General features: G+C 33.6%; 3 protein-coding genes across 4 annotated transcripts; all 3 read right to left on the minus strand.

Annotated features, from left to right (window-relative positions):
* Positions 1-1,575: 1,575 nt before the first annotated feature.
* On the minus strand, positions 1,576-1,977 carry LOC107923496 (putative disease resistance RPP13-like protein 1). The gene has a single exon (XM_016853692.1). The coding sequence runs from the start codon at positions 1,975-1,977 to the stop codon at positions 1,576-1,578; it is 402 nt and encodes a 133-aa protein (XP_016709181.1).
* A 9,777-nt stretch (positions 1,978-11,754) lies between these two features.
* LOC107923167 (uncharacterized) lies at positions 11,755-18,014 on the minus strand. 2 transcript variants are annotated; one of them, XM_016853383.2, is made up of 7 exons: positions 13,319-18,014; positions 13,122-13,198; positions 12,871-12,931; positions 12,703-12,794; positions 12,383-12,483; positions 12,103-12,248; positions 11,755-11,938 (listed from the first exon to the last, which is right to left on the minus strand). In XM_016853383.2, exon 1 carries the CDS (start codon positions 15,260-15,262, stop codon positions 13,721-13,723), a length of 1,542 nt encoding a protein of 513 aa, XP_016708872.1. In that variant the 5' UTR covers positions 15,263-18,014; the 3' UTR covers positions 11,755-11,938; positions 12,103-12,248; positions 12,383-12,483; positions 12,703-12,794; positions 12,871-12,931; positions 13,122-13,198; positions 13,319-13,720. The 2 variants fall into 2 exon arrangements, with proteins under 2 accessions (XP_016708872.1, XP_016708871.1); XM_016853382.2 differs by lacking the exon at positions 12,383-12,483.
* Positions 15,443-20,707, minus strand: LOC107923495 (putative disease resistance RPP13-like protein 1). The gene is made up of 7 exons (XM_016853691.2): positions 20,505-20,707; positions 20,255-20,437; positions 16,982-17,184; positions 16,687-16,868; positions 16,163-16,544; positions 15,832-16,079; positions 15,443-15,718 (listed from the first exon to the last, which is right to left on the minus strand). The coding sequence occupies exons 1-7, from the start codon at positions 20,705-20,707 to the stop codon at positions 15,443-15,445; spliced, it is 1,677 nt and encodes a 558-aa protein (XP_016709180.2).
* Between the last annotated feature and the right edge of the window lie 3,070 nt (positions 20,708-23,777).

Below are 23,777 nucleotides of genomic sequence, written 5' to 3' on the forward strand. Positions count from 1 at the left end.
TGGCCTGAAACAGGCTCCTCGAGCCTGGTATGCTCGAATTGATTCTTACTTGCTCAGTTTGGAATTCGAGAGAAGTCTCAGTGAACCAACACTGTATGTGAAGAAGAACCAAGCTGAAACTCAGCTTATCCTGTCACTCTATGTTGATGATTTATTGGTGACTGGAGGAGATAGAAGAATGCTGGAAGATTTCAAAAGAAAAATGATGGAAATGTTTGAAATGTCTGATTTAGGCAGAATGAACTACTTCCTTGGAATGGAAGTGAAGCAAACAGCAAAGGGAATCTTTCTTAGTCAGAGTTCTTTTACTATGAAGATCCTGGATAAGTTCTCTATGAAGAACTGCAAGCCAACAAGCACACCAATGGCTGTTGGAGTGAAGCTTTCGAGGCAAGGGAGTGGTGAACCAATTTGCGAGACTATGTACAAAAGTCTCATTGGTAGTCTGTTGTATTTGACTGCAACAAGACCCGATATCATGTTTGCTGTTAGTGTGCTATCCAAATACATGAATTGCTGCAATGATCAGCACTTTCAAGCAGCTAAAAGAGTGCTTAGATACATCAAAGGCACCATTGATCATGGTGTATTGTTCAAAAGGGCTGAAAACATGAAGCTGATAGGCTATGTTGATAGTGACTGGGCTGGATCTTGTGATGACATGAGAAGCACATCTGGATATGCCTTTAGTCTTGGCTCAGGCATGTTTTGCTGGAGTTCTAAAAAGCAAAGTCTGGTAGCACAGTCAACAGCAGAAGCTGAATATGTTGCTGCTGCATCTGCTGTAAATCAAGCCATATGGCTTAGAAAAATCCTAGCTGATTTAAATCAAAATCAAGGAAAGGCAACAGAGATTTACTGTGACAACAAATCTACTGTTGCAATTGCAAAGAATCCTATCTTTCATGGTAGAACAAAGCACTTCAACATCAAGCTGCATGTCATAAGGGAGATGGAGCAAGCTCATGAAATCGAGCTGGTTCATTGCAATTCAGAAGAGCAAATTGCTGATATCTTTACAAAGGCACTCAATGTGTCTAAATTTGTTAAATTAAGAAGGCAATTAGGTGTCACTAGCATGGAAACTAAGGAGGAGTGTTGAATTTAGTTCCCATGCAAGACATGCAAAGGTGGCCATGCAAGGAGAAGTGGCAGCAAGCAGTCGAGCTATGAAGTGCAGAAACTGGAGCTTAAAGTTGCCTAACTACTTGTTATGTTTTGATTGTATTTTTAATTATTATTTTGTAATCTAGTTCATGTTGAACTAAGTTGGTAAACCTTATGATGTTTTCTGTTGATTGATTGACTGAAAAAATCAGCAAAGAAACTTAAGCAAGCTGATTAACAATTTCCAATGTAAATTTAGTGGTGTTAGGTATGTCATTAGGTAAAGACTTGTTCATTTTGTTGTTGTTATCTATTATATGTAATGGCATTATGCCTTCTGGATTTGTTAATGAAAATATCAGCTCTTTTCATTCAAAATACTCTCTCTCTCAATTTCTTTTGTTTTTCATTCGCATGTGTTTCTATTCTTGCTTCTGAGTTTGTTTCTTCAGCAAGGCTCGAGGCTTGCTATACAAGCAAGATTGAAAACAGTCTGTTGTTGTCTCTTTGCACCAACAGCTTTCCTTTGGAGGTTGGAGCTTGAGACAAGATGTCACTCAACCCCAAACTACTTCTTCGAGTAGTCAAACTATTAAATCTATCAGTGATCTCTTTGACCTTGGGAATCATGGAATTCTTAAACAGGAAAGAAGTGGGAGTGAAATTACTACTGGTACAGCATGTAGGAATGAGTTTCCGTACCTTGCTAGTGCTGGCTTGAACTTGCAATTTCTTGAGCTTGAGACGTAACTCTTCATAAGCGAACTCATCCAAGATGTCATCCACATCGTAAGCCAAGTCCTGGAGATCCTCCAACCATTTCTTCACGCCTTCGTTCTTGATCTGCTTCTCCTCTGCATCGTCCAACATTGCTTGGACATCGGGGAATATGGACTTCCACTGCTTGAGCTGCGGGTGGAGTTACTTATGATCAGCAACAAAGTTGAGTGCAGAGTCGAGCAACTTGCCCCCCAACAGCTCCAGAAACACAGACAAAGCAGCCTCTCCAATGACAGACATGGTGAAATTATGACAAGGAAGCAGAAGAGAGAAATGCAGAAGCCAAATGGAAATTCAGGAACGGAATGGAGATTGGGTATAATCAGTGGAAGTTGAAAAAATCAGAGTAAGAGGTAGTGAGCTGATAGTCTAATAAATAAAATAGAGCCCAAGTGGTTTTTTGGGTAGTGAAACGAATAAAGAAGGCGGAAAAAGACAATGGCTGAGCCACCCACCCACCCACCCACATTGTTTATGAATTTTGATGCTTTTTTCTTACTTTTCTCCATTATCCCAATTACCAAGTCAATGAACTTTGAGTTCCATGGCAGTGGCATCCAATGCCCATATTTGTAATTTAATTAACAGGCAATATGGCAAGCACAAGTCAGTCTTTGTTTTTGGGAATGAAAAAAAATTCATCCCATTTTTTTTTTAAATTTCCAAAATTTCATCCCATTTTAGTTCTTTTTAAAATGTATATTATTTTAAATTTAATATTTTCTTTTATTTTGTTAGTTAATTTTTTAATTAAAATTTAAATATACCTTTTAATGTTTACATTATAATATTATATATTTAATTTAATTTTATATAAATTACATTGTATACATATATAATAAAATAGAAAATGGGTTGGGCTTGGGCATTTTAATTTTGGAGTCCAAGCATGGCTCATTTTAAACAAGTTTAAATTTTTTTTTGGCTAAACTTATTTTTCAAACCTCATTCTTTTTATCTAAACTCTTTCATATTTTGAGGGAATTTAGAACAAGTTTATCTACAAAAGAAAAGCTTGTGAAAAGCACATAGGTAGTAATTAGAAATTGTCACACATGTAAAAGTATAATATCTTATATTTAAATTTAAATTTTAAAAATAATATTTCATATATAAATTTTATATTTTTGAGAAATAATAATATTTTAAAAAAGATGGAACTAATAATTAGAAGTTAGTGAATAATAATGAGGAGTTTTGGTTTTTGAGAAAAAATAAATAAAGAAATAGTTTTAATTGAGAAAATGATTTTTTAAGTTAGTTTAAGAGTAGTGAAATGATTTAATTTATTTTATAAAATGTTGAAATGATATAATTATCTCTATATTTAACAAAATAATAACATTAGATTTTTCATGGTTTTACTAATTGAGTTTGTGTCACTCAATTTGAGGTACCAAATTTAATCAGACATTTTATCATAGTATAAATAATTATAACTTAATTTTTAAACCAGTCACCCATCTTTATATTTTTTCTCTCTTATAATTATATTTTTACATAATGTTTTTATAATATATAATATGATCATAAATTAAACCCTTAATTATAGTTATTAAGCTTCCATTTTTTCCACTAAAGTCAACAAATTATTTTTTTATTGGGAAACATTTTTATATTATTTAATTATGAGAAAACATTTTTATGTGAAAGTGTGTTTAACTAATTATATTATAGAAAAGTATATTTGATAATAGGCTCAATTTACATGTTTATTGATGCGTCGTTGAGAGCACTAAAAATATCTTATTCTCTGTAAAATAATAAAAATAACAGTAAAGGGGAAGTAGGGTCGAATCCTCAGTGACCAGATTGTACGAATGCTCGTTTCTTGAAATCCTGGACAATTTCTTCTCCAAGAAACTTGCATTCCTGAAAAATAAAAAAACAGAATTAAGAATTTCGTTTTGAAAAAATAAAAATAGAATTTAAAGTAAATTGAAATTGCTAAATTAAATAAATGGCGGAAATTAAAATGATGACTATAAAAATAAACAGAGTTTGGGGAAGAGAAAGTTCCTTATGTGGCGAGATTACAGCCTCCGGTTGTCTCGTTCCGCCTTGGGTTCAATCCTTGGCTTTTAAGTAACCCTTCTCAAGCAAGATAAGCCAGTTATAGTGGAGGACGTGTAATAGCCCGATTTTAGGCTTAGTCGGAACAGTGGTTTCGGGACCACAAATCCGACGAAAAAAAAATGTAATGGCTTGAATTTTCAGAGGTGTCGGAACGGTGATTCGAGATCACTAAATTCGACAAATGGGTAGAAAATATTATTAATTTAGTAAGTATAAGTTAAATATGAAGTTAGGAAAATTTTTGAAATAGTGAATAGTGCACTAGAAATAAATATTAAAATAATTAGAATCGAAATGAGGTATCAAGACCTCGGGGATTTTAAACTGAGCCATAAATATTTTTATAAATATTTATGGAGTGTTAAAAAGTTAGTATTAAAGTTTCGTTAAGAAATTTTAAAGTTCCGATAATTAATTGAACAAAAAGGACTAAATTGTAACAAATGCAAAATTTTGGGAAATAATTAAATAGCTTAAATGATAAAAGGAAGAGGGCTTAAAAGGCAAATAGACCCAAGGTCTATTTGGGCTGGACGGCAGAGGCATGAAATCAGCAAGAAAGTAAGGAGAATTAAGGGCAAAATTGGAAAAATTGCAAAATTTGCTTAATAAAGTTAGGACCCAAGTGGAATTATCTAGATTTCTCTTCATTTTTCTGAATTCTCATCAGCTAAAACACCATGAAAGGGCTTCTTCAAGCTGGTTCTTCATATTTTTATTACAAGTAAGTTCAATTCTTGACTATTTCTTGAAATTTTTGTATTTTTATGACTTTTACAACTAGGCCCACTTGTTAAATCCATTAGTTTTTGATTTTATGAAAGAAGTTGAAAGTTGATATGAATATGTGCTGGAAGTATATGATGATTTAGCATGAAATTAGAGTTTTAAATTGTTCATATGCTGATTTTATTGAAAGAATTGAATAGAAAGTGAATGTTTGGGACCTAATAGTAAAAGAGTTTGAAGATAGAGTTATATGTGGAAATTCTGAATTTCAATAGTTGTGTAACAACTTATAATGTCTAGTAAAGTACTAATTGAGAAAATTAGATTAATTGAGGGGTTAATTGAGAAAGGACCGAATTGTATAAACTGTGAAATTTGGGGCAAAATGGAAATCAACATTTTGCACTAAAGCAGTTTTGGACAGCAGCAGTAGTGTAACTTTGAAAAATCACCAAAAATTGTAGAGATTGAATTAGAGGATGAATAAAATATGAAACTAAAGCTTATTGAGTCTAGTTTCTTATAAAAGAAATGATGTGAGCAATGGAATTGTAAATCATGAGATATAATAGATTTTGTGAGACAAGGTCAGAATGAATTCGGGTTCCCCTGTTCTGACTTTGGAAAATCATTAAAAATTGTACAAAAATGATTATGAGTTATAGTTTATATGGTTAGAATCCTTAATGAGTCTATTTTTATAAGAAACAAGCTAAAACATCATCCGAATTCTGTACAATGAGATAATTAATTTTTAGTGAAGAGTGGTCGGAACTGTCAGACAGCGAAACAGGGGAAACTTTAAAGAATAAACTGTACTATTTGGCTGAACCAAAAATTATGAAAATTTTATGGTATGAAGATATGTGAGTCTAGTTTCAGGGAAAATTAACGGATCTTAATTTGGAGCTCTTTAGCTCCGGATAAAAATAATTTAGTGACTCTGACTCGGATAAACAGCTTTGAATATACATGTTAGTGAATATTGAAATTATGGTTAATGTTGTTTAAGTGTGTTATACACATTAAGGATGTGGAATGGAGAGGAGGAGGAGGAAAATTGGGAAATATATGAATGATTCGTGTATAAATGGTCATATTTTTTATTATAACTCATAAACGATGAAATATGAATGATGCTTATTTTTGTGCATTATTGGTCATGGTTTAAGCTCATGTGTGAAAATAAAGTTTTATAGTATGTGTGTATGGTATATTCAATATATGATTTGGCATGAAATAATACCATGAATGGTTTATGAATTAACACATGTTGGTAAGCCTGATATATGAATAAATGATCAAATTGAGCGGAACGCCGGATTTGAGTACTTCTGATCAAGTGACAAAGTGATAAGTGGTAGCTTTAGCTACACTTATCTGATCAAGTGACAAGTGGAAAGTGATAAGTAATAGCTTCGGCTATACTTATCTGATCAAGTGACAAAGTGATAAGTGATAGCTTCGGCTACACTTATCTGATCAAGTGACAAGTGAAAAGTGATAAGTGATAGCTTCGGCTATACTTATCTGATCAAGAGACAAAGTGATAAGTGGCTACACTTATCTGATCAAGAAACAAAGTGATAGGTGGCTACACTTATCTGATCAGGGACAAGTGATAAGTGATCATACGTAAGACCATAGTTATACTATGGCAAAGTGAAAGTGAAGTACTCAATTTTCTGTGACCGTTCCGTAATTTGATTAAGGATGGTAAGTGACAAATGGGCCCAAAAGAATTAAAGTAAATGGATAAGTGGTAGTGTATTTATATCGGGACGATGTTGTTATTCAAGCTAAAGTGATATTTTCATTGCTAAATTGAGAATTACATAAATGTGTTATTGAATGGTATAATCAATAAACATTGAGTTAAATGGTAAATACGTATTAGTTTTGAATTTGATGTCATTGAATTGTACGTGAATTAAATGGAAATTGCTAGTGATATGATTTAAATTATGAGCATGAGAAATTGCGAATTGAATGAAATGGAAATGAAGCATTAAATTGCATGAGTATGTATCGGGTCTCGCAGGCCCTAATTATTATGACTATAATATTTTGAGGATATATTGTGAAAAGTTATAGAAACATGTTAATTATTTTGAAAGTTTTAATTTTGATGAAATTTTATAACTCGGTTAAATACGTTTACAAGTGTATGTGTTTTGGTAATGCCTCGTACCCTATTCCGGTGTTGGATACGGGTAAGGGGTGTTACAGGACGCCTACGACCACCAGCTTCAAGGATTTAGACTTAAGATTTGTGGGACTATCTTCTGCTAGATCATCACTTCTCAACAGCGAATAGCACGTTGTTTTGTCTCTTGGATTCGTCAACCTTTAATGCAGAAAGCCAACGAACTGACTATGCAACCTTCCCAAAACGTACACAGTGGCCGTTCCTTACAAAAGTTGAAAAGATCACCTATTAAGGGACATGGACGGAAGCGTCAGCCCCTAGTGCGGAGAAGCAATGAATACCCTGTTGAGAAGGCTAAGCGCGGATTCTAAGTCTCATAAACTTTTTTGGGAAATTTTGACAACCTTCGGCTAGATTGGTTTAGTGGGTTATGATTTTTGGGAAAGAAATAAATATAATATAAATGAGATTTTTATTGAAGAAAATATGGAGAGAACAAAAGATAAAGTTTTTGGGAGAGGGAGTGTTTACAGAAAAAAAAAAGAGATGTTCAATATGTGCCACCCCATCCCCTATTTATAGCACTAGAAAACCTAGTCTATTCCTAATGAAATTTTAAAAGATAAATACAAATAAATAAAGATAAATAAAGATAAATGAAAATAAATCCTAAAATTAAATCTAATAAAAATCCTTAATAATTATCATAATAGAATTGAAATTAAAATAGAGTCTTGTGTTATAAAATATTTTTTTTTACATTTTTGTCCTTGGGTCCTCCATGTTTGCATTTTCGGCACCCCTTTTTCTCTCTGTCACATGTTGGCTCAATTCATCTTTAATTTCACGCTTTTCGCCCTTAAATTTACTTTTGCCTTCAATTTAATCTCTAAAAGATAAAAGACCATAAATAGCCCAAATTAGTAGAATCATACTCAAAATAAATATGCAATTAGCACATAAAAATATGTTCTAGAGTATCATGTTTATTGTGCTTAAATTTGATAAATTCTTTAATGAGATATCATTAATTTTGGGTTTATTATTTTGATATCATTAAATTTGATAAATTCTTTAATTTTGATAAATTAATAAACAGCTATGTGAGGTGGAAGTCTGATAAATAAAATAGAGGCCAAGTGGGTGTTGGAAGGCTGCTTTTGATGTGAAACGAATAAAGAAGGCGGAAAAAGACAAAGGCTGAGCCACCCACCCATATTGTTTATGAATTTTGATGCTCCTCTTGCTTTTGTCCGTTATCCCTATTTCCAAGTAAATGAACGTTGAGCTCCATGGCAATGGCATCCAATGCCCATATTTGTAATTTCAGTTAAGATCAATAATATTATTTCCCATAACTTTATCGCCTAAACAACCTATTGCGGTTTTGGCTCAATTTAATATTGTCATCTTCTCACTCAAAAAATAAAAATGCCATTTAAATATCATGATTAATTGACAGGCAATATGGTCTGCCACTGCTTGAGCTGCTGGTGGAGTTGCTTATGATCAGCAACAAAGTTGAGTACAGACTCAAGCGATTTGCCCACTAACAGGTCCAAAAACCCAGAAAGAGAAGCCTCTCCAATGACAGACAGTGGAATTGTGAGAAAAAGCTGAAGAGAGAAATGAACCAGCCAAATTGAAATGATTCAATTATTGATGCCAACTTTTTCTTACATACGAGTTAAAAGTTTACATCAAGCCTTTTTGGTAAAAAAAATTAAAAATAAAATAAAAATAATTAAGAAACAGAATATTTTAGAAGAGGACAAACTATATAAATAGTCATTTAACTGTGACATGTTTTTTTTGGCCACTTAAGTTTAAAATTTTCTATTTTAGTCACTAATGTTATTGAAATTTAATATTTTAGTCACTAATCTGTTAAATCATTAACAGAATGTTGATGTGAAGTTTTTTATTGCCATAATAACAAATTTAACCCTCTAATGCGTACATATTATATGGTGTGGATGTGTGATCTAGCTTAAACGAACCTCGTTGATGTATGTTTGTTGGTTAGAATTAGTCTCTCTAATTCGTATTAATGCTTCCGATAAGTTAAATCTTAAGTGTTGAATTACAAGGTTATTTATTGGTTAAGGGAGTAATTTCAAATGAGTTGTCTCTTGGTTCTTAAGTAAGTAAGGAGAGATTGGTTTTCCAGGCTAGAGTTTTTGCCCATTAACTTTCTTTTCTTTTTTTACAATATGCTTTTACATTGTTTTAATTTTAATTTTAGTTTTTAAATTTAAAATCCGTTTATTTTTATTTTTGTTAAAGAAATAAAATTATCAGCGGTATATGTGGATATGACTTTACTTGCCACTTTCTATTAATCTTATATTTTTAGGTCTTGACAACCTAACAATTAAAATAATAATTTTATAAATAAAATATTTTTTAAAACCCACAAATAATACTTAAACCATATTCAAACTTTTTTTTAGTTCTATTTTATAAATAATAATTTATTTATCATATGTCTAGTCTTGTTCCTTAATCCTTGTCAAATTTTTTGATAACTAAGCACCACCTTCAGCCACAATAACTGACACCAATAATCCTTACTCCAAACTCTTTGATTTCCATATCCTCCATCGTCATGCCATCAATCTAGGAACTAGTTGTGAAGCTGCTAGCACTACCTTCCATCAATATTTAGGCCTCCAAAACCTCATCCTCACCTTTATATCCTTATTCATGTCCACCCCCAAGCACAACTTCAAACACAACAAACTTGTTCAGGGCAATAACATGAAGACATTGATTTTTATCCATTTTGACCTTAGACTATTGTTTTTTTATGCAACTTGAACATGGTGGTCGTTAATGTTAAAAAAAAAGAGAAAAATTGGATTTGCATAAGTCTTTTCATGGTTTTTTTCCCTTAATTTTTTTATTTAAAAATTTATTATTTTAATAAATAAAAGTTAGGTTAGAAAATGAGAAAAATATTTATTCATTTATTTATAAATGTTTTTATAATTTTATATGTATTTTTATAAAATCTTATGTATTTTTATCAAGAAATAAACTTTTAAATAATTTTTTGTTTTTATTTTTGAAATTTTAAGAATCAAGACTAAATTGACAGAATGTATGAAGTTGAGGGTTAAATTTGTTCTTTTTTAGAATTAAGACCAAATTGATAGAATTTGTAAACATTGGATGGCTAAATTTGTTATTATGCCAATAAAAAAGGCCACACCAGTAATTTAATGGAAGAGCGATCAAAATATTAAAATTTGATAACGTTAATGACTAACACAGAAAATTTTAAACTTAAGTAGCCAAAACAGAAACACCCTAATAATTGGGTGACTATTTATGAATTTTTCCCTTTTTTTTGTTCAACGTTTACCTTTAAAAAATTGAACCACTATAACAGATAAATTAAAATAAAATAATTATGGATCACAAATATAAATATAATTGTGTTTTCTTTAAAAAGTAATCACAATAATAAACTATGCAAAGTATTAAAAGATTTGACCTATGACAAAATACAACACATGAAAAATATATGAATATACACATAAATTTAGTATTTTCATTAAATATAATGAGCACTGCACACAGGGGTGTAGCTAGGGGGCTGGCAGAACCTTCTGTCCCCCTAAAATGAAAAAAAAATCATTTAACCTCTTTAAATTTTTTAAAAATTTAAATTAATAAAAGTAAATTTGTATTTTGACTTCTTCTAAAAAGATAAAAAATTGATTTAATTCTTTAAAAAGTATAAAGATATAGGCTATTCAAATAGTGAAATTATATTTTTACAGTCGTAAAAATTAAAATTTAATTTCAACTCCCTAAAATTTTTTTTACCTTTGCCCCTGACTGCACAAATTCGTTCCAATTTAAAGAAAAAAAATTCTCTAAATTTCCATGGTATTTGACATATCTAAATTTGTAATTTGATACGTAGAAGGGACTTTTGAGCAGCACTACTGGAGATAACATATCTTAGACAAATCCAAGAATTTTAACACAAATCATCTCTAGGAGAGAATAATATTAGGAGATAACATTTAAAATATTATATTTAAAAGATTTAAAATCGGAACTCCTTGTGTTGGCCTGATGGTTAAGGAGTTCACTATCTCAAGTGTGGTCTAGATTCGAGTCATTCCTTATTACAAAAAGACTTGCTGTGGCAAACTTTTTGAATAGCTTGTGGAAGAGAAGGAATTGAATTAGAGTCTTGAATACTCCATAAATTAATATAATTTGGATTTAAAATTCCATAAATATAAAAAGATATCAGCTCAAGCTATTGCTTGTTTGTCTCATTGCTTGTTTCCTTCCCTGTGAGTGTGCTTCTGGGGTTAGATTTGATCTTCCTAGGAATTGCACACAAGCTGACAGCATTAGGTATTTATTAAATGTTTAATTGGGAGGACTCAATTATTGATACATAAAAGGTTTAAATAAATATTTCATGAGGTCACATAACACAATTTTTTTTTAATTCATGGCTAAAATATTAAAAAAGCCTCTTTATTTTTATTGTAATCAAATGAGCTATTAATTGCTTAGAAAAAAAACGAAGCCATTAGCTTGTCTTTTTCGCCATATTTTTGAAAAATTATGTTGGTGCTTCCTAATATTTTAAGTAATGGGTGGAGACAGAGAAAAATTGAAATGGGTTAAAGCATGTTGAGTTAGTATTGTGGGTGGCTTTAATGTTTGATGCTTTGTTTTCTTTGAATATGTTGTTTTAATGCTTTTGATCTGTGCTGATATTTGAGTTTAACTATTAGAATATATATGGCTATTTGAATTTTTATAATTTATTATGCGTTGACTGTGATTGTTTTATTAATAAATTTATGTTTTAAATTAAGAAAAAAAATTAAAAAATTCAAAACACAAAAAAGAAAGCAAAGAAAGTGAACACAATGATATACGTGGTTCGAGAATATTCCCTACATCTACGAGCAGAACCAAAAATGAAATTCACTATTAAAAAATGGAGATAACAATGGAATCACATCATAAAATAAAATAATTCGCCAATAATTATCCACAAACATGGAGCAATTTTCTAAATGTACATCAGCTATATGCTTTCTGCGTGTTGGGAAATACCTGGCAATAATAAATAATAAGTGACCAACAATCTCAAAATGTTAAAAAAGTACTTTATTTTAAACATCCTAGCCTCTTATCAATCATCGATGGAGACCTAAGACAGATTCATGATTGTGTAGATAGAAATAGATGATACTAAAACCATTAGAAACCAAACTTACCACGTTGTGCCGTTGTTGTGCCCATAAGCTGGTATTGCCCTCTTTGGATGCCCACCATTCTAAGGGTTTATCACCCAAAGGTACGTACACCTCCCCAGTGGTACCATTTGGCCTTTTATCTGCCACCAGTTTCATGGTTCCCAAAGCTGAATGAAAGTACAAGGCTAAATAAATAACATATTTGGCTCCTCAACTACAACTATGTACCAAGCACCAAAATATTCTCCAACACAGGAAATGAATGTCAGAAGAACAATTTCTCCATATAACCTAGACTTACCCTATCATAAACATTGATAACATCACAGTTGAAGCCTTTCAAAGTAGGGGAAATTCATATAAAGATTGGTAGAAAATATGCCAATCTATCGGACCGGAAAGCTGAAAAGCAACATTAAAAGAGAGCTGCAATGAAACTAGTTCCAAACTGCTACAGCATATATGTCATTTGATTCATTTAACTCATACCACAAAGTCAAAAGCTAGAGAGTCAAGATATAGTGAGTCACTTGGTCACTGCTATTTTTGGCTAGAAAATAAAGTATTTTTGTACCTCCAAGTAAAAGCGGAATAAATAAAGTCACATAGTCAATCACTTACACAGTGAGCTTGTTTATGTCGCTCAATCCACATGATCAAAGAAGCAATTCCTCATCAAGTGAATTGATGCAGCCTTTGAATGGATTCATGGTCTGAGAAATTCGGAAAACTAAGATGAACATCTTTGAGATTGGACAGAACAATATTTTGGGAACTCTGTTGTCTTACATGTGTTAAATGGAGCTCTCAAATGCCATGTTGTAACGTGTCCTGTATCCCTCCATTAATCCTGGAAGGATCAAACTATCACGTAAAAAACTTGTTCTTCTGAAAAACCATTGGTTAATAGTACTACGAAATGTCAAATATTTTTAACTAAAATCCCATTCTCATATACCAAAATAGCTTAGAAATTAGAAGATGCAAATGAAAACAGAACATTCAATTTGCTGAATAAATGTTGCAGAGAATTGACTAACCGCTTTACTAAATCAAATAAGCTGAAGCAGATGAGTTGAAGTTCTCCACTATTTTTCGCCAATTTAGCCTTCAATGCCTGCAAAATTTGAATACAAAATATATAAGACTCCTTTCTGTTATCATGTTGTTCATGAGGACAATCAGAAAAATAAAAAAAAGCTATGAAATTTATAGATGTTTAAAATGCGTTTCACACCTGTGGTTTGAGTGTGAAGAAATCGATACCAGATTTGCTGCTTAAAATAATTCCCCCAGGATGACTTTTTCACAATGAATTTTAACACAAGGTATGTGGGAAATCTTGGACCACTCTTGTCCTTTACCCCTACTGCACCCTTCTTGTAGCGACGGACAATTGGAAATATATAGCTTCTCAAGCGAGAGAAATATCTTTTTCTGGAAGAGAGGCGAGCTTAGGATAATTATAGATGCTCAGTTGTTGAAGAGAGGTGAGGTGTTGTAAGCCCTTGGAGCACAAGAATTCCAAATTTTTAAATCTCTGAACTCTGATATGGGTCAGAGGAGGAGGCAACATCATTCCTATCGCTTCTTGTGGAAATGACACCACACGTGAGCATCCTTCACCGCTGATGTCTAGTTATTGAAGAGAGGTGAGTCTGTTAAATCCCCATTCAACAGGTGATGTATAAATTTTGGGTGCGTTTGAGATTTGAAGTGATGTGAGGTTGGTAGGGAAACCCTCTTCTGGAAAGGATATGTCAGCCGAACAGTCCCGCACCTCTAATTCTCGAAGGGAGGTGAAGTTGTTGATGCACTTGGGAAGGGCTCTAAAATTTTCACAATCGAAAATCATGAGTACTCTGAGATTTGTGGTGGGCAACCCACTTTCTTCAAATGGAACCAGATTTGGACACGTAGCTAATCGAATCTCCTGAAGATGGCTGAGCTTGTCAAATCCCCGCTGTAATGATTTCAGTTTTTCAGCACCCCTAATTGTAATGCTTTCGAGATCAGTGGTTTCAAGGAAGTCTTGGGCTATGCATTCCAACACTGGACAAAACCAAATTTCGAGATGTTTAAGCATTACGGGTAACTTGGCATTTAAAAATAAGCTACCAAACTCTGAACAATTACTAATATCGAGATGTTGAAGCCGATTGCATATATCGGCCCTTGATGATAACCATATTAAAGATGGACAATCCCTTATTTCTAAGCGCTCAAGAAGACAAGTGCTGCTACTCATAACTAAGCGCTCAAGAAGACAAGTGCTGCTACTCATACTCTTATTATTATTTTCTTTTTCCTCAACCAAATATAGCAAATTCACGCAACTCACAATCCTCAGCTCTTTTAAAGCAGGAGGGAAGTTACTCTCTGCAAAACAAACCAAGCCTGGACACTCTTCAAGTTCTATTCTCGTAATCAATGGGAAAGCATGTAAGACTTTTGGTAGTCTATTGTGCCTTTCACAAGCCCTTATGTCTAGAGATTCAACACCTGGAATCTTGTCAAGTTGAAATCTCTCCTCCTCTGTTTCCAAATAGACCAACTGGGGACAATTCCGAAACGTGATGAAACGATGCCCAACTATGCTTAACCCATTTTGCGATAAAGAGCCCAACTCCTTCCAACCATAGATGTTGAATGTTTCAGAGTTTGTAGATCTCAACATTATCCTCTCTGCTGAAATATTAAACTTTGAAATATATGAAAGAGACACATATTTCAAAGAGGTAACCCTCTGTACCGACAAAGAACCTTCATCCACCAATTCACACCCATTAACCCTTAATTCACACAGCAAGGGAAAACTTGAAATTGAAACTAGCAGTCTCTTACACTCAAAGATTTCAAGTTTCTGCAAGGATTGAAGGATAGCTGGCAACCTTCCCAAGAATAGAGGATATTCTCTGATTGAAAGAAAACGAAGGCCGGGGAATTTCGATACTTGCTCATCATCTTCACATAGGTCCCACTCCTCCCAATTTAGCATATTGCCAAAACGCAGAGACTCTAATGATGCAAAAGCATTTGATTGATTTTCTCCAAACAACTCAGCTCCAATCTTATGTACTTGATCCAGGGCACTAATTGAAAGATCTTTTAACAAGAACAACCTTCCAATCGATGGTAGAGATTCGCAATTTTTACAGTCGTGAAGCTCCAATGACAACATATTCTTGAAGGAAGGATCTGCAATCCAAGTAGAGAATTTTGCACCACCATAATTCTGAATGACGAGTTGCTTAAGTTTTTTCGAATGATGAAGAGAGTCTAACACCCATTCTTCAACTTCTTTTTTCCTTGCATCTTTCTTAAAGTCTCGACTCCATTCCAATACCAATTGATCAATCCCCTACTTCTCAATTAACTTGGCTTCCCCTGCATCTTTACCATTAACATTCTCCAACCCAGAAAGACGGAAATCACTTTTGAGGTTTGACAAATATTTCAAATCTCTAATATGACAACCATCACCTTCCCCTATAATAAAATCAGTTAACCTTTGAAGATTCGTTAGCTTATCAATTCTAAAAGGAATCCTTTTTATTGAGTACGCACCTCTAATATCAAGATAATGCAAGTTGACAAGATTTTCCATCTTTGAAGTAAACTTTGAAGCATGGAACACCTATTTAATAATAAAGTTTCCAAATGGTAAAGAGTGCACAAAGAATCTATCAAGTATTTGATATGGGAGTTAGAAAAATTTAAGTAGCGAAGATGTTATAAATTTTCAAAAACATCAGGCAACTCAGTGATGGCATACCCACTCAAAGAAAGCACCCTTAGGTAGCCAAGTTTTGGCAAAAAATCAACCAAAACAACATTAGTTAAATAAAGCTTCCGATCACGTGACAACTGTGAAGGTAGGAAAGTACGTAATGATTTCACTTGATCAAATGCTTCGAACTTCTTCACCGTGTCATATACACCAGCAATATAAGACGAATGTCGAGTGCGATTTGAGAACTTCTGTTGCCTATCACCCTCTACTTTTGAGCATATTTCTTTTACAACTACTTAGCTAAATCATTGATAAGGTCATGCATTACGAATCGGGACCCATCTTTACTGGATATCTGAAAAAATGACCTCGACACTAGATCTTGAAAATATTGATTTCCAATATCTTTAACTTGAGGCATAGCTTTTTGTTGCAAGAGACCTTCTGCTCTCCATAACAAGATCATTTCTTCTTCTCCAAATTCATTATCTTTAGGAAGTATGGAGCAATATGCAAAACATCGTTTCAAGTATGACGGAAGATGATGGTAGCTTAATCGCAAAGCTGGAATTATGCCACACTGCTCTTCTGGTAAGTTCCATATCTCACTCTCATATATTCTTTCCCATTCTCCGTGATATTTAACTATGCGTAGCAAGCTTCCAATAGCTTTTGCAGCCAAAGGTAAGCCATTGCACCTTCTAATAATTTTCTCTCCAATTTCTTTGAACTAGGGATGTCCATCGAATATTTCTTGCTTTTAATGCATACTGTGTAAATATGGATCAACAATCATCATCAGATAGTTTATCCAAATGAAAAGCTTTGAGTGGATCCATAATAGATGAAACAATTTGAAGACGAGTGGTTACAATGATAGTGGTCCCTGCTCCAAACGGAGACCATAAGATGGTCCAATCATTATAATTCTCGTTCCAAATGCCATCTAAAACAAGCAAGAATCTTTTCCCAGACAACTTCTCCTTCAACTTAACTTGAAGTAAATCCAAGTTACTGTAATGACATGACTCAGAAGTGATGGATGTAAAGTTGCCTTTGTTATAGCAATTGTATCAAAGTTATCAGAAACACATACCTAGTCCCTGAGATCAAAAGACTCATTGATTGTGGCGTCATTGTAAACAAGATGAGCAAGAGTTGTTTTACCCATCCCTCCCATGCCGACGATGGAAAGGACTGAAACTCCATTGGAGTTATTACCATTGAGCAACTCAATCAAGTCTGTCTTCTCCTTGTGTCTACCAACATACTCCACAACTCCATCCAGTACGGAAGTTGGTTGCAGCTTGGGTTGCTTTCCCTTGGAGGTTAGAGCTTGAGACAAGATGTCACTCAACCCCAAACTACTTCTTTGAGTAGTCAAATTTTACAGTATTGGCAAACATCCATACTTTGAAAAGTAAAAGATATGGATGTCAGGAAGTTGGCACCAGAAATCAGAACATTTAAGGTTCCAAAATTTGGTTAGAAATTTGGTATGGGATAATTTTAATTTTGGTCCCTAATTGTAAAGGGACTTTGCAAGTTGATCCCTGAACCTCAACTATAAATAGGCCTAACCATTTCTCATTTTCTTCATCCTATATTTGTTATTATCTACTTAAAGCATTATTCTCTCTCCCTATTTGTAAATTTTCACTTGTACTTTGGAGTGAAATATATTTGGTAGTGCCCGAGGACGTAGGCAAAATTTGTTGAATCTCGTTAAAATTCTGGTGTTCTTTATTGTTTATTTTGCATAATTTTGTGAGTGTGATTGTAGTGATTTATTGTGCTATTAAATTACGGTAGAGGGATATTTTGGCTAAGAAAGACCTGGTACTTAAGTGATCCTCGTGATCCACCTCTCTTTCTTGGGAATTGAACTTAGTGTGATTTTTCAGTACAATATACTTACTCTTTTATACGCTTCCGCACCGTAATTGGTATCAGAGCTAGATTCGTACTTGGGGAATACGACCATTTACGATACTATTCTTGTATACAGCAATGTGAGATCCTAAAGGTCTTATGTCAACAAGAGCTAGATATAGCCCTTGAAGAAAAACCTGACAAGATGAATGACAAAGAGTGGGTCAAGATCAATAGACAAACGTGTGGTACAATCCGCCTATGTTTGGCCAAAGAGCAGAAGTACTCTGTCATGAGGGAGACATCAGCGAAGAAGTTATGGGATACACTGAAAGAAAGGTTTATAATGAAAAGTCTTGAAAATAGGCTTTATATGAAAAAGAAACTTTATCAATTCACGTATGCTCCCGGTATGTCGATGAATGACCATGTGAACTCATTCAATAAAATTTGAGCAGACTTGCTAAATTTGGATAAGAAATTTTGAAGATGAAGACAATGCATTATTGTTGTTGAATTCCCTTCCTAATGAATATGATCATCTTACCACCACATTGCTTCATGGGAAGGACACGATCACATTTGATGCAGTCTGTAGTGCGTTGTATAGATCTGAGACTCGAAAGAAAGATAAAAGAGATCACAGAGATACAACTGCAGAAGTCTTAACAGTAAGAGGTCGTTTACGCAGCAGTAAACCTGATAGAAGGGGAAAGTCCAAAAGGAGGAGACCTGCCAAAGATGAATGTGCCTTTTGTCGTGAGAAAGGGTATTGGAAAAAGAATTGTCCTAAGTTACAAATGGGCAAGACTATTTCTAATACATGTGTAGCGGAGCATGATGATGAGTCAGACTTTAGCTTGGTTAGCATGGCAATAGCATGGCAATCTCCATGACAGTGGTATAAGAGATTTGATCAGTTCATGAAAGGGCAAAGGTACACAAGAAGTAAATTTGATCATTGCGTGTATTTTCAGAAGCTACAAGAAGGAACTTTCATATACTTGCTCTTATATGTTGATGATATGCTAATAGCATCTAAGAGCAAAGTTTAGATTGAAAGATTGAAGACTCAACTCAATCTCGAGTTTGAGATGAAAGATCTAGGTGAAGCTAAGAAGATTCTCGACATGGAAATATGGAGAAATAGAGCTCATGATAGAGTTAACTTGTCTCAGAAGTAGTATCTGAAGAAGGTAATACAGCAGTTTGGCATGAATGAGTAGACAAAACATATAAGTACCCCATTGGCTCCTCATTTCAAGCTTTCTGCACAACTATCTCCTTCGACAAATACGAAACGAGAATACATGTTGCAAGTTTCGTATTCTAATGTAGTGGGTAGCTTGATGTATGGAATGGTGTGTATAAGACTCGACATTTCACAGGCAGTTACTATAGTGAGCAGGTATATACATAATCCTAGAAAAGGACATTGGCAAGCTGTGAAATGGATTCTACGGTATATTTAGAAGACCGTAGATGTTGGATTACTGTTCAAGCAGGATAATACACTTGGTAAAGGTGTTATTGGGTACGTTGATTCTGACTATGCCGGTGATTTGGACAAACGAAGATCAACCACTGGTTATGTGTTTACACTTGTTGGAGGACCAATAAGTTGGAAGTCTACACTACAATCTACAGTTGCGTTGTCAACCACAGAAGCCGAATACATGTCTATAACAAAGGCTGTAAAGGAAGCTATTTGGTTACAAGGTATGGTTAAAACCTTGGGATTGGTTCAGGAGCATATTAACGTGTATTGTGATAGTCAAAGTGCTATTCATTTAGCAAAGAATCAAGTCTGTCATGCACGTACAAAGCATATCAACGTACGATTCCATTTTGTGCGCGAAATTATTGATGAGGGGAAAATTCATCTTCGAAAAATTAAGACTGCAGATAATCCCACAGATATGATGACCAAGGTGGTAACAGTAACCAAGTTCGAACATTGTTTGAACTTGATCAATATCCTGCAAGTTTAACAGTTGAAGAAAGCACTATAAGATTACCCTAATCAAATCTTCAAGGTGGAGATTATTGGCAAACATCCATACTTTGAAAAGTCAAAGATATGAATGTCAGGAAGTTCGCACCGGAAATCAGAACATTTAAGGCACCAGAATTTGGTTTGAAATTTGGCATGGGATAATTGCAATTTTGGTCCCTAATTGTATAGGGACTTTGCAAGTTGATCCCTGAACGTCAACTATAAATAGGTCTAACCATTTCTCATTTTCTTCATCCCATATTTGTTATTCTCTACTTAAAGCATTATTCTCTCCCCTATTTGTAAATTTTCACTTGTATTTTGGAGTGAAATATATTTGGTAGTGCCCGAGGACGTAGGCAAAATTTGCTGAACCTTGTTAAAATTCTGGTGTTCTTTATTGCTTATTTTGCATAGTTTTGTGAGTGTGATTGTAGTGATTTATTGTGCTATTAAATTACGATAGAGGGATATTCTGGCTAGGAAAGACCTAGTACTTAAATGATCCTCGTGATCCACCTCTCTTTTCTGGGAATTGAACTTAGTGTGATTTTTCAGTACAATATACTTACTCTTTTACACGCTTTCGCGCAACATGCAGTCTATCTGTGATCTCTTTGACCTTGGGAATCATGGAATTCTTAAAACAGAAAAGAGGTGGGAGTGAAATTACTACTAGTACAGCAGGTAGGAATGAGTTTCCGTACCTTGCTAGTGCTGGCTTGACCTTGAGTCTTTTGGAGTTTGAGACGTAACTGTTCATAAGAAAACTGGTCCAAGATGTCATCCAAATTGTAAGCCAAGTCCTAGAGATCCTCCAACCATTTTTTCACACCCTTGTTCTTGATCTGCTTCTCCGCTGCATCGCCCAACACTGCTTGGATATCGAGTAATACGGACTGCCACTGCTTCATTTGGGGGTGGAGTTGCTTATGATCAGTGACAAAGTTGAGCGCAGAGTCGAGCAACTTGCCCCCCAAAAGCTCCAAAAACACAGACAGAACAACCTCTCCAATGACAGACATGGTGAAATTATGACTTATGAGAAATAAGATGATAAGAGAAATGAACCAATCCAAAGTGGAAACTCAGGGAACAAAAAAGAATGAAACGGAAATGGAATCTGCAAAATTTGTGAAAGTTGAAGAAATTGGCACAATATCCTTAAAGCGTGTAATAATTCAGACTATGAGGCAATGAGTTGGAAGTAACTGAATATAGAAAGGGAAACTGCTTTTCATTTTTCTTTTTTCAACGGTAAATGAATAATGGAAATGATGGGACCTTTACTTTTGATTTTTGATGTTCTTTTTTCTTGTTTAAGTAAATTTAATTAAAGATCCAAATATTATATTTCCCACAACTTTATCGCCAAATTATAGCAAACAGCTCAACTAGACTTGATCATGGGTCAGGTATTTATTTAGAGTCAAAGACTGACCCAAAATTTTGGAGGATTTGGGTAAAAGTATTAGATCCGAAAAATGAGTTTTGACAAAAAAATTAAGCCCGTTTAAAATATGAGATAAGTTCAGACTTGAACATTCAAGGTCCAAGCTCCGCTTGGCCGGTTTTTAAGTTTACAGTACTTTATATTATGTTATTTTTATATATTATGTAATTTAGAACACATTTAAAAATAATCTATATTAAATATATAATACTACTCTAATTTAAACATTAAATAATATTAAGATGACTATATAGAAAATTTCCGTAAATAAAAAATGTATAAAATTATTAAATATTAATATAATGTAATATAAATATATATTTTTTAAAATTTAAAAAATAATATTGGTAAGCATAAATTAGGCTTAGGTTAATTTTTGCAAATATGCGCGGGTTTGGATAAAATTTCAAGCTCGTATTTTGAGTTGAATCAGACTTGGTTCGAGTGTGATAAGTATACTAATTGTAACCTATTTTGCTAATTGTTGTATGCCTATCACTTCAAGGTCTACTAATTTATGATTAGCTTTCTTACTAGATCGGTTAACCAAACTCAAATTACCTTCTTTTTAGATCAATTAAATGACTTAACTAACTCAATTATATTTCTTTCTAGAGTGATTAATAAAATAATCGATCGAACCAATTAAACAAAATCATTTCTATTATTATAATTATGAAATCATGATCGCTTGGTTATCGGTATTTTTTATTGGGATTCGGTTAATTTAATTTTAGATTTTTCTAAACTAATTTTTACATTTAGATTTGATGATGATTGCTTGTTCACACTCCATATATTGGGTTTCAATTATACCAAACTATTCAATCGCTTTTTTTTCCTAATGCATGTTGGTGGACCAAGACCAAAAGCACATTTAAGGTCTCTTTTTCTCGTCCTTTCCAAAGTATTTAGCGTCTTCTTTTTTTGTCAAAGTAATCTTTATCTTTAATAAAATAATTTTAAAATCCCAATCACTTTCCCCTAATTGACGGAACTTACAAGTACAACTAAAAAAAAAACACAATTTATATTGAATTCAGAGTTGTAGAGAAGAAGATGGAAGATGGCCAGATAGAAAGGACCATTGCAAGGATGATAGTGAAGTTCCAGTTCCTACTCAATTCTTGGTATTAAAGATGATAGACTGTTGAACAGGCGAGAACAGGTCATATTGAACAAATAGTTGGGTGATATAACTTTCACTCGGGTGTAGCCAAAGTGTCTTAAGGGTGGGACCTTGGCTTTTGAATTTTGATGAAATCTCTCTGCCATTTCTGAAATTCCAATTTTCCTTTAAGGAAAGCGATGACGACGATGCCAATCTAATTCCCATTCAATTAAACGCTGATCTCGATCACAGTGGCATCTAATGCCCATATATCAAATTATTATTTCCATTAACTTTAAAGCCTATTGTAGTTTTGGTTCATTTTAATATTGCCATTAAACATCATGGTTAATTGACACAATCTAGCAAGCACACACATGTCCTACTTTGTTTTTGGGTTGAAAACATCACTCTAAATGCAAAAGGAGAGAAGGTGAAGCCTTTCAAAGCAGAGGAACTTCATATAAAAAGTGATAGAAATCCCACTTTGACACATTTAGCTTTCAAGCTTCAGATATCCTGTAAAAATGATCAAATAACATATCACAGCTACCATTATCTGTCCAACGAAAACCAAATGTCAGTGATTCACCACCTTTTAAAGGGTTTCATACATGTGGTCTGAGAGTGAGAAAATAAGGGATGCTTTGAAATTTTGATGATTGAATCATCCATAATCACAGCTGTCGTGCAAGATGGAACGAACTTCGTTATATGCTAATCTACCGGACCAGAACACTGAAAAACAACATTAAAAGAGAGCTGCAATGAAACAGTAAGTTAGGAAATTCCAGTAGTGCATAACGAAGATTAATAGATTATATATATATATATAACCAGTCACTGCTCCTATGGCTAGAAAATATTGAAGTATTTTTGTACCTCTAAGTAAAAACTGGTTAAATAAAGTCACTTAGTCAGCCACCTAGACACTGAGTTTGCTTATGTCGCTTAATCCACGTGATCAAAAAACCAAATCCTTATCAAGTGAATTAATGCAGCTCAAAAGCAGCCTTCAAATGGATTCGTCATCTGAGAAATTTAGAAATCTAAGATGGACAACTTTGAGATTCGGAAGATAATAGTTTATGGTAACACTCAGGCTGAAAGTTCTAACTATGTGTAATCCAACTAAGTTACTCACACGGCCATTTTCTCACCAAATTTTCACAAGGGAATATCAGAAGAACAAATTCTCCATGTAATCGATACTAAAATTGTTGAAGCTGGCCTCCATGCAGCATATGCAGTCAAGAAGCAACACATGCAGTCGAGCCATGCATGCAGCAGCTTAAGTTCAATGTTGCTGTCATATTTCAACTTATTTTGTTACTTCAAGACACATTTTGTAATCTAGTTGAATTTGAAGTAATTTGATGATGTATTTGATGTATTTTGTTGACATTTGAGCTGATAAAACAGCTTTACTAAGTGTGCAAGTATAGTTTTTCAATTTTCAATGTAATTAGTGGAGTTAGGTGATGTTTAGGTGATGTTTGCCTTACCTTCATCAGAAAAATGTTTGATATTT

Source organism: Gossypium hirsutum, chromosome A11 (assembly GCF_007990345.1).
Source record: "Gossypium hirsutum isolate 1008001.06 chromosome A11, Gossypium_hirsutum_v2.1, whole genome shotgun sequence".
Taxonomy (NCBI): domain Eukaryota; kingdom Viridiplantae; phylum Streptophyta; class Magnoliopsida; order Malvales; family Malvaceae; genus Gossypium; species Gossypium hirsutum.